Source organism: Numenius arquata, chromosome 7 (assembly GCF_964106895.1).
Source record: "Numenius arquata chromosome 7, bNumArq3.hap1.1, whole genome shotgun sequence".
NCBI lineage: Eukaryota > Metazoa > Chordata > Aves > Charadriiformes > Scolopacidae > Numenius > Numenius arquata.
In genome coordinates, this window is record NC_133582.1 from 48,569,501 (window position 1) to 48,583,499 (window position 13,999).

The 13,999-nt window shown below is 37.0% G+C and overlaps 1 protein-coding gene across 1 annotated transcript in view; it reads left to right on the forward strand.

The window, feature by feature from the left end:
- ZNF385D (zinc finger protein 385D) overlaps positions 1–13,999 on the forward strand; it is a 426,763-nt gene that overhangs the window by 71,634 nt on the left and 341,130 nt on the right. Inside the window, exon 2 of the mRNA XM_074151119.1 lies at positions 9,547–9,825. Coding sequence (XP_074007220.1) covers positions 9,547–9,825 — 279 coding nt within the window. The remainder of the gene's footprint in view (positions 1–9,546; positions 9,826–13,999) is intronic.

The following is a 13,999-nucleotide window of genomic DNA, read 5'->3' on the forward strand; positions in this document are numbered from 1 at the left end:
CATTACATCTGGGTACTGTGATGAAAAGGTTATTAGAAATATGACACAGATGCAGCTGGGGAATTATTTTAACATGAAGCCTATAAGTGAAGCCATATATTGGCCGTGTATGACTGTAACAAAAGACTTTAGCTGCTGCTGTGGGACACCGTGTCATCCTGGGAAAACAGGAATAGGTCCAAATCTCCCAATTTGTCTTTCAGATTTTTTTACTGATATATGTCAAGGATAGTCTAGTTTGCTAGACATTTATCTCTAAATCCCTTACATTGACTAAGAGATTGAGGTAAACGTGTAATTGACACGAAAGAGCTTTTTATCAGCCTTGGATACAATAAGAAAGACATTGGCTGTCAAGACATGACAAAGAATATGCTTTTTAAGTTATATACAATATGTTTATGCTTCTCAACTAAAACTGCAGAATCTACCCCAAATAAACACATGCTGTAAACTAGCAGAAATTATGTTCCTGTTCCCATGAATGCTGTACTGAATGTATCCTCTTTGTTAAAGAGTATGCAATCCAATGGTGCAAGAATAAGATAAATGACAGTAACTTTCTCATGCACTTGCAAAAACATCTGCTAACCTTTCCAAACACAACAGACTTTCACCTTGATGTGTTTGCATTGCTTGGAAAGTGGTCTGCTCTCTATTAAATTCAACCTTAAATGGCCCAGTGGGTGTAATGAAGCAATAAAATAATAATAAAAAAAATCCTTACACTTGTAAATGCTGCCAGAGCTACCTGAATGTTTTATAATGAACAGATAATCTGAAATAACAATTACGTTTGTAAAAGTATAGATGATAATATTCAAATATAAGCCCTAATTTTTTAAGCTTTTTTTAGCACTGGTGTTTGTGGAAGGGTACATGGAATGGCTCCATTTCATATGCATAACAAAGATTGTAGGGGATGAACTATCTGGCTCAAAATTATCGTTCTTTATTCTGCAGTGTTTTTTGGAGGGTGGTGTTTTTTGTTTTTAAGCAGAATTCCCACAGAACTCATTCATGCGACTTGCCTATTAATTCTTTTTCTGTTTTGTTTCGTAGATATGTTTTCATAAGCATATTGCCAAAACACTTAACCAAAAACGGGGGGAAAGAAGTGACTTGTGTTTCTAAAGAGATAACCTATTGACAAAACAGAAACAAACAGAAACTTAAGGATGTTTTTAAAATTACCTGTGTGGATACAGTGGTTGCTAGTGGTTCTATTGGGGTGTTAAGAACAGAACTTACTTGTCTGCAAAAATTAGTTGCTCGTTATGCCGAAACAACTGTTCATGCTCTTGCTTTCTCCTGAGATATAAAGACTTCCCTGGATATTTAGGTGCTAAGAAAGAAAACTAAAGGTCTATGGTGGAATATGGCACTTACAGGATATCTGGATGACAGGCTGTAGGCTGATTTCACATCAGAGAGTTGATCCAGAGAGGCTGAGAGATTTTTATTTATGAAATCAAAAGTAATTCCAATACCTAAAACACTTCAGTAGTTCTGTGGAAAAAGATCAGTTATCATCTTTTCCCTTCGCACATCCTTTTTTCTTTACATCTGTCTCTAGACCCTGCTAAACGGTCTAATTTATATGTTGCTCAAAGTTAATAACTTGAAAAATCTGCATTTTTTTCCCCCTGACCTTTAAAACCTGTACTGACTGACTGCCTTCTCAGAAATATTGCTAAATCCAAAGTTTTGTCTAGTAGAGGCAGCCTGAATTGCAATCGGACACTTCTGTCCCTTCTTTTTGAGCCCAGCCAACTCTGAGGCTGCAAGTGGAATTCCCAAATGTGGAAATCAAGAATACGGAAAAAATAATACACTTCAGGGTGCATGACAACAACAAATTTTCTTAGTAAGCAGAGCCTTCATACCTGTGCTAGCTATGCTTTTTGCCGTTTTACCTGCTACCTTCTGTACACAAGATAACTGCTGATGGAGAGGGAGATGAGGCAGTGCAAACAGCTTGCTTTACCTGCATGGGAAGAGCAACCCTGGGGACCTAGGTACCAAACACGCAGCTGAACTCATGTCTTTATTTGGTCCTATTTTTGGCAGAAATCTTTGTCTTCACAAGGATCATCTCTGAAAACGGATTGAATAAAAAGCAAATGAGGGAGTTTTCATGACTTGGCTTTGGCTGTAAGTCACCGCAGTAGTGCTGCTCAGATTTTAGAAGCTGATGTTTGCAAATTAATTACTTGGCCTTTAAATAGTTCTAAACCACCAAAAGTGCTCCATTATGTTAGCACAGTCTTGAGAAATAGATATGTATTACTAGCTAATTGAATAACATATGGTGTTGATTAGTGCTTAGCTCTTTTTATAGAACTCAATTAAAAAAATGACTGCAGTATATTTTGAGACTATGAGATGTCTGTTGGTTGCTTCTGGCACGAGGGAACTGCTGAACCAAGAAATGATGAACTTTTTCTGTTTAGTTCATCTATAAGTTCCTTTAAGAACTCATGGTGTGTGTGGCTGTGACGGGAGGTAGGCTGGAGTCTGTTCATTTGCTGCTGCATTGAAATGCAGTCTTTCCTGAAAGATTTAAGTGCTCTCCAGGCAAAACAAAACAAAAGCCCAGGCTTTTATTTTCTGCGCTATTGCTCAAGATATACGAATATACAATGAGCCTATTTCAGATAGGATAAAAATCTTCTCTTACTTTTCAGTTTGCAGAGATGCAGTTCTTGGGAGGATTCCCAGGACATAGACGTTTTATACAAGTTATAAAGCCCTCCAACCCCAAATAACCTCAGTCTACTTCCACCTCCCCCTCCTCCAAGCAGTAAACATGTGGGGAGAACCTGCTTTTATTTCTTTCACTTGGGGCAGTTTTTGCTCAAGAGATTATTTTCCTCTTAAGCTTTGCAAAAATCACCTGAGACCACAATGATTATGATTTTCTTATTATTCTCATGGATGACTGAAGTGGTATAACAGCTAACAGCAGTGATCAGATTGGGAGGAGCTGGAAGGATATGGAGAAACAATAAACAGGAAAATAAGGTGTTTCTCTCCCTGACTTTTTTTTTTCTCCTAAGCTACCTCTTCTACTGTATTTTGTGTGGATTTTTGAGAGAAAATTTTGGTAAAAAGTTGCTTCAAATGTGATGTGATGTGCACTATGTGAGACAGACAGCAACAAGAAATACTGCCTTCTGTCTGCAATTTTATCGCTGACTAGTAATTTAGCTCTTGGGCGTATGACCTAACAAACTCTTCCTTGCTTTTTAGAAACAAGTGATGGTTATTCTTGCAGTCCTAAAACTCTTAGTAGAAAAGCCTACCAACAGTGTAAAATTACTTAATGCATGTATTTTCCAGACTTCCACATCAGCTTTTATTGTATTATATACTATTTTGTATTTAATTTTCACCTGAAAGACAGAAAAATCTGAAAGACTCAGAACAAAGGAGATCCTGAAAAATCAATTATTTTTAAAAAAGCCTTTCCAATCCCAGTAGGTTCCCATTCCCCAGTAGCTCTTCCGCTGAAATGACGTTCATTCATCCATCCAGAGAAAAACAGATGAGTCCTGCAGCGTATCCTGAAGGTTACTCGGGTCATTTGGGAGGGAGCTGCATTTCAGAGATGCAGTGCTTTCACCGTGAGTGCCCTTTCACTGTTTTCCCATTGTTCATCCATCTCATTGTATGTTTGTAGCTGCCACAGCAGCAATGTGTAAAATAGACCATTCATGACCTAAATTGCTTTGGGCTCAAAGCCAAGAGCAGGTGCAACCCTGATCAAAACCGGAAGGCTACAGTGTTGGGACCACATCATCCGGTGATAACAGGGGTGGAAGAAGCAAAAGCTATTTTATTTTTGTATTCCTGATCCTTCCCGCAGGCTGTCCTGCCTCCTTCATCCATGTATAAAATAGATGGCAATATGTTCATTTTAAGCTTCTCCTAGGAACAAATTTCTCGCGCCAACCTTTTATTTGGTGAGGTCAATCTAGAGGTTGCAAAGCCAAGCTAGCTGTCACTGGCTTCTTGTTAAAGGGGTCACAGGTGCAGCAGGGATTTCGAATAACATAGCAGGTAAATAGGAAGACTGTAGCCTACAAATATCCAGTTTTGGGGAAGGGTCCTGTCACATATATCAGCTCACAGTCTGGAAGAGTTTGTTAAAAGGTCAACACAAAGGCCACCCTGCTACCATGACTGTCATCAACCAGTAACGTCCTATCAGCTGAAAGACATAGCATCAAATGTATAATGTTCAAAAAGACTGCAATATTCCAGTTATTAGCAGAGGGGGTTTTGTGTAGTGTGCTGATATCCTTGAATAGAAAGCATGCTTTTGTCTTGTGTTTAAGAAGGTAAGAATTGTTTCACAGGATGGATGTAATTGCTAATCCCTTACATTCAAGCACATTTCAGAAGAGAAATCCCCAGGCAGTAGCTATGTTAGCTAAGCCAGCAAACACCACAAATTGTAGTTGTGCTGGTTTTCCACATGGGACAGTTTTCTACTTCACAAAGCTATAATGTCATGCAAAGTTCATTTTACTGGTAAGCATCATTGAGCCAAAATTGAGTTCAGAGCTCCAGGGAAAAGAAATGTAAGTATTTATCCACAGTGCTACTTAAATTGGGTTGAAATTTTGAGTTCTTGGTTACCTTGCTCATTCATTTCTAGTTCACTGCAGTCTTCCTTAGGGCTCCTAGATGTTGAGAAGTTAGCTTTCCTTTAGGATGGGGAAAAAAGTTATCTGCAAAACTGATGACTGTTTATATGATATGCAACCGGTGCAGTCAAGATGAACTCTATAATATAATGGCAGGGAAAGAGGATTTTCATTTAATGCCTGTTCATCTTCACAAAGGGTCAGCAGTTCAAACCAATAAGACATCGATAGCAATTAAAAATTGCATTTAAAATTAAGATTATAATGTTTTCACCTGACCAAATTCTGTGTAACTTCCCAACAGAATAAACTAAGCATTTTTTCCCTCACCCACACCAATCTAAATTGCTCCCTATGCGTTTCATTCCAGAAAATAGAAGTATGCAATGATGCAAGCATATGCAGGTATGAACTGAAAGTCTGTGTGCTGCTTTGCAAGGCTTAGTCTGCATCTGCATTAGTTGAAACACTGGTAGATCTTTTACAAGATTTCACAAACTTGATTTTTTTTTTTTTCTTTTAAAATACAATTTACTACTCCAACTAGTATTTTAAAAGAATCTCAGCAAGTTATACTCATTTGGCTATCTCCCCCTTCTTTATCATTTGCTATCTTTATTTCCTTGTCCTTTAAGGAATATTGAATAAGAAGGACTCAGAATGTTTTAATCCTAAACTGCTTCTGTTTTTCTAAAGTTTTTTGTCTTCATGTTTGGGTTTGTTGTTGTTTTTTCTTTTTTCCTCAAATCATTTGTGTCCAGTCAATATGTGGAGTACTGCTGTGGAATGCTGGTTTACAGCATCAGCTCAAGTGGTTTGCACAGATACGTAATATTTCACCTTAGTCCTTTAGTACTGCTATTACATATTCAGAAATCACTGTGTATCTGTTAAGGAAATGGTGGCAGGCTTTAGTATAATATCCATTCCTGAAACTTCTTTTTTCCTAACTGTCAGCTAGTCTGCACTTAAAAATTATCCCCTTCTTCCTTCAGATTTGCGATAGACATGGCAGTAGGCAAAAATGTATTGCAGCTCTTAATGCCATCACAGCGTTCTAATGAAAGCACAAATCAAATGGTAGATGCTTGAATCACTTATTTCCAAAGTGTAATTTCCCTTATTATTTCACTGTGCCTTTATCTAATGTGCATTTTATAATTTCTTTTCCTGGAATGAGATTAGAATGCAAGACAAAAGTATTCTATATGCCAAAAATAAAACTCCCATAGATTAGGCTGTGTTGATTGGAATATTAGAGGGATGTTATAATGTGCTAATACAGTTTATTAGGCTTCCATCTTAGCTGTGTAAATGTTTCAAAAGGAATTAGACGTGTACATATAGTGTACAATGTTTGTTTAATTTACTAGATTATATTTGCTTACTTATATGTTTTACACCTTGGTTAGAAGATCTGTTTTATTAAGTAATCTCATGGCTATATGACTAGCGCTATAGGTCTAGAGATATATTGAACTTGTAATTTTAAATTTATACTGCTCTCTAGTGGGGAGTGCTTTCAATGCAAAAGATTATATATATTAACGTACAGCCTGTATATAAATTGGGATTTCTGAAAAGTTACTGTCGTCTAGAGCAATTAAGTAAAACTATTGCTATCATGTTAGCATTTTAATCCTTATAATGCTTTGATTAAAGACTGTATTTCTTAATTTAAAAATATTTTAGATAGATGAATATAGCTCTCTTTGGGGTGAGTAATATCTCCAACAAACTCCAGAAAGCTGAGGGGTTGATGGATTGCTGCTGCTTCCTCAGGAGAAACTGCCTCCTTCCAGTAGGAGAAATATGCTATAGATCTGCTGCAGAAAAAACTCAGGTTTTGTCCCAAGCTTCTACAGTCCCATAATGTCTTATGGGACAGTTGTGATTTGTCTGTAAAAGTTCCTGTCATCACTGTTGGTATAATAGATTTGATTTCAGTAAATAACTACTTTTATGCTACTTCTTTTTCTCTTTATTTTTGCTTTGGAATGAATTTTTTAGCTTGCTCTCTCATCTCTTGCTGTAGACAGCTAAAATCCTAGATAACAGAGTTGGCTATATACAAAAGGTGAAATAATAAATACTGACTGAACTGATTGAGTGAGATTTTAATCTATGGCAAGTGCAGAGCTCGTCTCAGAACTGGGTCTGTACTTTCTTAAATGAAATACGTTTAGTTAGCATAAAAGAACACAATACTAATTAGCAGGCAAATCTGAAAACTGAGATTGAAACTGTTTTGAATATTGATAGGTTTTAGATTTGCATCTTTAGATAAATTTGTCTTTATGATTTGGTTGGAAAGCAGTAAATGTGTTTAAATCCTTGGGAAGGCCAGCAAAGCTTTTAGAAGATGAAATTTACAATATTTGAAGCTCTCTTAAGAATGATTTGCCATGTTTTGGTGTAAAGGCTTGTTTAGAGTTATTTTTAGATACTGAACCTTTTCTGGATCTGGGATTAAAGGCATCTGTAGCCCATTGACTTGTGTTCCTGCAATCATTTTTTTCATCTCTAGGTTGATTGATTTGTTAGACACCAAGTAGTATCATCGTATTTAAGGCTGCAGTAATTTTGTCACTCAAAGTGCAGATTAGAATCTTTGGCTAGACCTTCATTTATTCACTAAGTATGGGCGAACAAGCCATTTAAAGATTTATATGCTATATAAAGATCTCATTAAGATGCTAAATTGATATAACATTTTGCACACTTCGAATAGTAAATTAGATTTGCAGTGCACAGAGCACTTCTTCACCTGTGCCATTTCTGCTCACCTGTAATCACAGCAGCTCATGTTTACATTGGTTTCACTTGAAGTTCCTCAGATGGGATTATCTTCTCATTTCTGTCGTTGTTACAGTTTGGTATTAGCTGCCTCTAAATTAACTATCCTTGAATTATAATCCTGGGAGGTTAAGATAAGAAACTAATAGAATGTGTTTGTTATTAGTCTTTGAACTATTTTGAACCACACAAGTTACAAAATTATTAGATTTGGGCTTGAAAGCGTTCACAGGAAGTGGAGAGGGGATGGCTAGGGGTTGCTAAATACCTAGTTAATAAACTCAAGAGTGAGGTCTATGCATTTAAGCTTAGCTGACTAAAGTACCAGGGGGTTTATTTTTGCTTCTGTTAATTGCAACACATGAAAATATATAAATATGGGAAACAATAACTCTTCCCCCCTCCTCTTTTTTTTTTCCCAACTTGAAAAATGGATCTTGCATTTCTAAGTGCTAAAACAACTAAGAATTTGTTGTGATTAGTCAAGTGCAGTATTTGAATGTAGGAGTGTATTTAGTGGAATGTAACAATAGGTTGTCATTCACATAGAATTTAACTGACCTAATATTGTATATTTTATATTAAAAAAAATCAAAATGTGATACTTAAGGATTTAATCCTAGAGGCGATTATAAAATATTTCTGCTGTAATAACTACTTGTATTTCTGTGGTGGGTTGACCTTAGCTGGCTGCCAGACCCCCATCCAGCCGTGCTCTTAATCCCTTTCTGCACCAGGACAGAGAGGGGGAAAGAAGATGGAAAAACTCGTGGGCTGAGATAAAGACAGGGAGAATACTTACCAATTACCGTGACAAGCAAAAAAAGATTCAACTTGAGGAAAATTAATTTATCGCCAATTAAAATAGAGTAGGATGGTGAGAAGCAAAGACAAAACACTAAAACACTTTGCCCCTCTGCCCCCCACTGTCTTCCTGGGCTTAATTTCACTCTTGACCCTTCTATCCTCGAGCAGTGCAGGGGGATGGGAATTGGGGATTGTGGTCAGTCGATATCACTTAACCTTTGCTGCACCTTCCTCCTCACACTGTTCCCCTGCTCCTCTGTGGGGCCCCTCCTATGGGATGCAGTCCTTCATGAACTGCTCCAGTGGGGGTCCTTTCTGTGGACTTAAATTCTTAAAAAAGTGCTCCAGCCTGGGTCCTTTCCATGGGGTACAGTCCTTTAGGAAAGGACTTCTCCAGCGTGGGTCCCCCATGGGGTCACAGGTCTTGCCAGAAAACCTGCTCCTGCATGGGCTCTCCATGGGCTGCAGCTTCCTACAGGGCATGTCCCACAACATGGGCTGCAGGGAGACAACCCGAGTCACCATGTTCTTCACCATGAGCTGCAGGGGAATCTCTGCTCCAGAGCCTGGAGCACCTCTTTCCCCCTCTTTTCCACTGACTACAAGGCTGTTTATCTTGAATTTTTTCAGCTGCTGCATGGTGTTTCTACCCTTTCTTAATTATGTTATCACAGAGGTGGCAAACCTGTGGCTGATGGGCTCAGCTTTGGGCACTGGTTGGTCAGTTTTGGAGCCATCTGGAACTGAGTCTCCCCAGCATGGGACAGCCCTTGGCCTTGTCTTAGGTCACTCTGCAGCCCCCACTGCCAGCACCTGGGCACCTGCATCCAGTGCAGTTTCCCACCGAAGGTGACATTTAAGATGTCACCAGATGACATTTAAGATGAGCTTCATCTAGACTTCGCTGAGATTTCTAACGTAACATTTGTAAGGTTGTTTTTCTTAGGATAGTTCATAAATAAAGTAAACTAACCAAGGGATGAGATGAAAAAAAAATAAAAAATATTAAAAAACCTCATCCCTGTGACAGGTTGGTTCCAGTGATAGATTTAATAAGTACCCCAGAACACTTAAAGGCATTCACCTGAGTGGCTGTGAAGTTACTCAACTTACACAGCAGAATTAGAAAACATGAACAGAAAGCAAAACATGCGAGTGGAAATGTAGTGTTAAAATATGAAAATGCAAAGAACCTGCCTTTTGTTGGTTTGCAGATGTTAGAAATCTTGTGTATATTATTTTGTATTACTCATCAGATTTCCCTCTTATTTTATTTTTTTCCCCTCCCCAGAAAATATGAAGAAGCCCTGGAGCCCTGATTTACCAGTTGATAACCACTCATACAATTCAGATTTCACATCTGTCCCAGACAGGGAAGGTGAGAAAGAATTAGCACCTGATGGCACTGAAGAAAAGAAGGAAAGAGAAAAGAAACACACCAATTTCACTTTGTGTAATGTTTGTAATATTCAACTGAACTCTGCTGCTCAGGCACAGATCCACTACAATGGCAAATCCCATCAGAAGAGGTTAAAACAGCTTAGCAACGGAAATCTCAAAAGTGATAATGGTAAGCATTAAAATATCTATACCTTTTGTCATGTTTTGATCTGAAAATTGCAGTAATGTGCAGTAATGTCAATATATATGAGTTTAAACATTTTTTTTATTCAGCCAACAAATCCTTTGAAGTTAAGGTAAAGGCTCTCAATGACTTCAGAGTGCTTGGGGTCATCCTTAGCATGAGCAAATAGCTAAAAGTATACTGTCTGTAACGTGTTTTCATTTTATGTTTTGTTTGCATGATGTTGGTTCAGATTCTTTCTCATTCCATTTGCATTTTGAATGGTTTTCAGCATAATCAGTGATATTCTGAATTTCACAGTCTACTTAGGTTATACTTGTTAGGTGTATGTTTGTTTTTAATAAATGTGAGGCGGTTGCAAGAAAATTGAAACAAATACATGTCATAGAACAAATACATTCCCAAACTCATTTAACTTCAGTTTGCTTATTCAGGGTTCAACACATAACTAGCATAAGTCTGTTTAAAGATCATGACTGAAGTCAAACAGAGATGGAACAAAGGTTATTTTGGTTTTAGTTGATTTAGTTGACAACTTTGCAAAAAGCATTTTTTAGTAGGTGATATGTTTTCCTATCATCAGAGTGTATTGTACACCTCAAAGAAAACCATGTTTGTGGCTTTATGTAGGAAAGTAGATCAAGTAATAGAGGCAAACGATGGTCCCTGACAAGAAAAAACAGATGAGTATATCTTAATTTTCTCAATTTCGTAACAGGTAGTACTCAACTTTGCTGTACTATGTAGAGTAGTACTGTATTGTTCTATCTGCTTATATGCACCGTGTCACAGAAATGATGGTCTTAATATGAAGTATTTAAGACTTTCAGACTTACTTTCTTCAGACCACACATGTAGCTTAATATTTCATGCTGAGTTTCTTCCTGCCTGTTTTGGAGGACATGCAGAACGTTAATCCTTAGACAGGATTTGAGAGGTATTTTAATAATCTGTGCTTTGTTCTGTCATTAAGAGTTGGGAATAATGTTGGGTATGTTGCTGAAGTGTGTTGGATGTAAGTGCTTTGCTATGTACAAGGTGGTGTTCATTTCCTTAAAACAAAACAATAAAACAAAAAAAAACCCAACCCCATAACACTGAGCAACATGAATAGTTTTGTCTTGAAGTGGCAGGACTATAATGTTTGGACTGTTCATAGCTCAGGCTTAGGAAGAATGCCACTACCATTATCAGGAGCTGTGAAAATGCATGAAGAAAGATTGATTTCCTAATCGATGCAATATAGTTATCCACAAATATATTCTTTCTATAACAAAATAAACACAGTCTAGTGTTATTGCTATTTTCAGTTAAGGTAAAATTGTGTTTTTATTATTAACACAACAATTTTGCTAATGATAGAAAGTGTTCTTCTGCATTTCATTTTTCTGCTTTAATCCATGGTAATGAAAGAATTAGTAATTAAGCAATGCTGAAATTAGTGTCAAAAAACTTCAATCGTGCTTCAACATTTATATTCTAGAGTGGATCCAAGTAGTAGTATAGGGGTGTGTTTATTACTTACTCCTTACAAGTATCCCCTGTCATATGTAGCTGCATCCATTTGTAGTCAGAAAATAGCTGACTGATCATCTAGCTCTTTGTTTCAAAGTGCAGTTATTTTGGGGGGTTGCCTGAAACTTGAGGCTTTTCAAATCTGGCAGATCTTTGAGTATCATCAAAAGTAGCACTTCACAGAGAGAATAATGTAGGGAAGAACATAATGAATTGATTTTCTCATGTTACCAAACTTTGAGATTTCAGGGTTTTTTTAAACTGATTATTATGAGTGAAATAGTCACCAATATTAAATATTTCTTGCTAAAAGTTAGAACTGAGTTGGAACTGAATGTTTGAGTCATCACCTTCCCCTCACTTTGGACAGAGACCCTGTTTGAGATCCCTTTTCTAAGTCAAGTAGCAATCAGAACCTGACAGACCTTCTACAATAATAGGTTTTGTCAAAAGTAGTATATCTGAAATATGGGTAATGTTTTTTTGATGAATGATTGTTTTGTTGGTGAGACCCCAGCAAGCTCAACTGACATATGACAATGAAAAAAAATTATGACTTGACCCTTTCAGTTTATTGTGAGCACACAAATGACACTTTTGGAAGGTCACTTATGTAACTTAAGTAACTGTTAAACGTGCAGAGTACTGTTTATTCATTGTATGTCAGTAGGTTGCCTTATTTATGAGAATGGTATTACTTGTGTAGAAGTCTGATTGTTACAGAAGACAGCTATTATGCTCAATGTCCAGATTATTGGTCTAATCATTCTTGACACTAAATTCTGCTGTAAAGTAAAAATAGGCAAAGGCTCTGCTTTATGAGATTGGCTTCTAAGGCTTTGTCATCAGTAGTTATTCATTATATTTCCTGTTGAATGAATGAAGTACTTGTCCTGCACAGAAGAAAACCCCATTTCCAAATACAGCGTTTCATGAACTGTACTATGGGTTGTATATGCCTTTGCAAAGTTGTGTGTTGACTTGGAACTAATATACATGGAAAGGTTGGGAAAAATATTAGAATTGTGACTTATCCTTTTTTCTTTCTTTTTCTTTTTCTTTTTTATCTCTGAGTTATTCCCGCAAAGCGGGATGGATTTGTGTATTTTATATCACAAGGGGTAATAGAAATGGAGGACTAATTTATATGAAGCAACAGCCCATGCCTTGTTCCCAAATAATTTGCAATGGACTGTAGGGTTCAGCTGTATTAGCATTTGACTGTGTAATTAAAGTTGTCAGGCTATAGTCATCATCTTCAAACTGTGAGAAGTAGCTTTTATGTGCTGGACATAAATAGCAGAGCACGTTACTAGGGTATCTCTGCGTAATTTCATAAGGTAGGTTGCTTAAGCACAAACCCTATTAATCTCTGCAAATACGCAATTAATAAATAATGTGTCTTGTGGGGTTAAAAGCAACATTTCTTTACTGCTGTATTGGTATCTGTACTGAATTTGAACAACTCGCCAGCTTTACTTTCAAAAGTTTTGCTACCTGCTTATCTGTTAGCTTGGCAGCTTTACTGTTATGGTACCCACTTGGTTCCTTCCTGGGACAGAGCAGCCTCAGAACAGCACACTGTGCAGTCACAAAAATGATGTGAACCCATTGTTTCTTCTGTCATTACTTGGTACAGTGATTTGTCATGACTTAACAGGACATGGTGAGACATCAGCACTTCTGTTACTGAGCTGTATGTGCTTGGGAGTAACGGAATTTTCCATGTTCCTTCCTCCTGATAATTGCCTTTTAGGTCACTTAAAAAAGACTTCTCACACTTTCCTCATTACACCCACCCTGTAATATATTTTTCTTGCTGGTGACTTTTTTGCCTTTCTGCTCTCATACAGTAGCAAGGTGACAAGCAAGTCAGTGGAGATTTTGAGTAAGTTTTGGGATTAAAAAAGGGCAAAACGCATTTCCTGTCTGGTCTGCTGACATTGTACCACTTCTCACAAAACCATCCTGGACGCTATGGGAAGAGGTGACTTCTTGTGGGAAACTGTTTATTCTGACCAGCAGGAGTAAGACTCACTTTTCTACTGACACAATGGAAAAATAACTGTGGATACAAATGTATAGCAGTAGAAGGGAGAAAGCTGATCTTATTAAGATTTTATGTAAACCAGAATTTCCCCTGTGCTTCCTTTTGTGTAAACTGCTGAATCATCATGAGTGAAAGAGGCATGGTTATGACAAAAATTAAAACTGCTTTTCTTTGCAAAAGTCCCTACAATACATTAGATAACAAATGGAGAAATGCCACAAAATTCATAGAACTCATTTCACTTTAAAAATTGATCTTTTTGAATTATTGTATTATAATATTTGTATTATTCTTTTGAAGCATAAGACCCAGTGAGGCATTTGGCAGTAGTTTATTTAGCTCTCTGAATTCATAACCCAGACAAAAGACTATCCAATTTAGCAAGTTTTATTTACTTATAAACTAAACTGGCCTACAACTATTTTTTTTTCAGTGAAATTCCATCTTAGTAAAATTTTATTGTAATATGAACAAGGACAGTGAGTGCATGGAAGAAAGAAAGGGAGAAGAACAGAATTAAATATCCTTTTTTTTTTTTTTAATCCTTTGCTAATTGCAAGAAGTAAATCTCTTAATTCAGCCCTAGATATTACT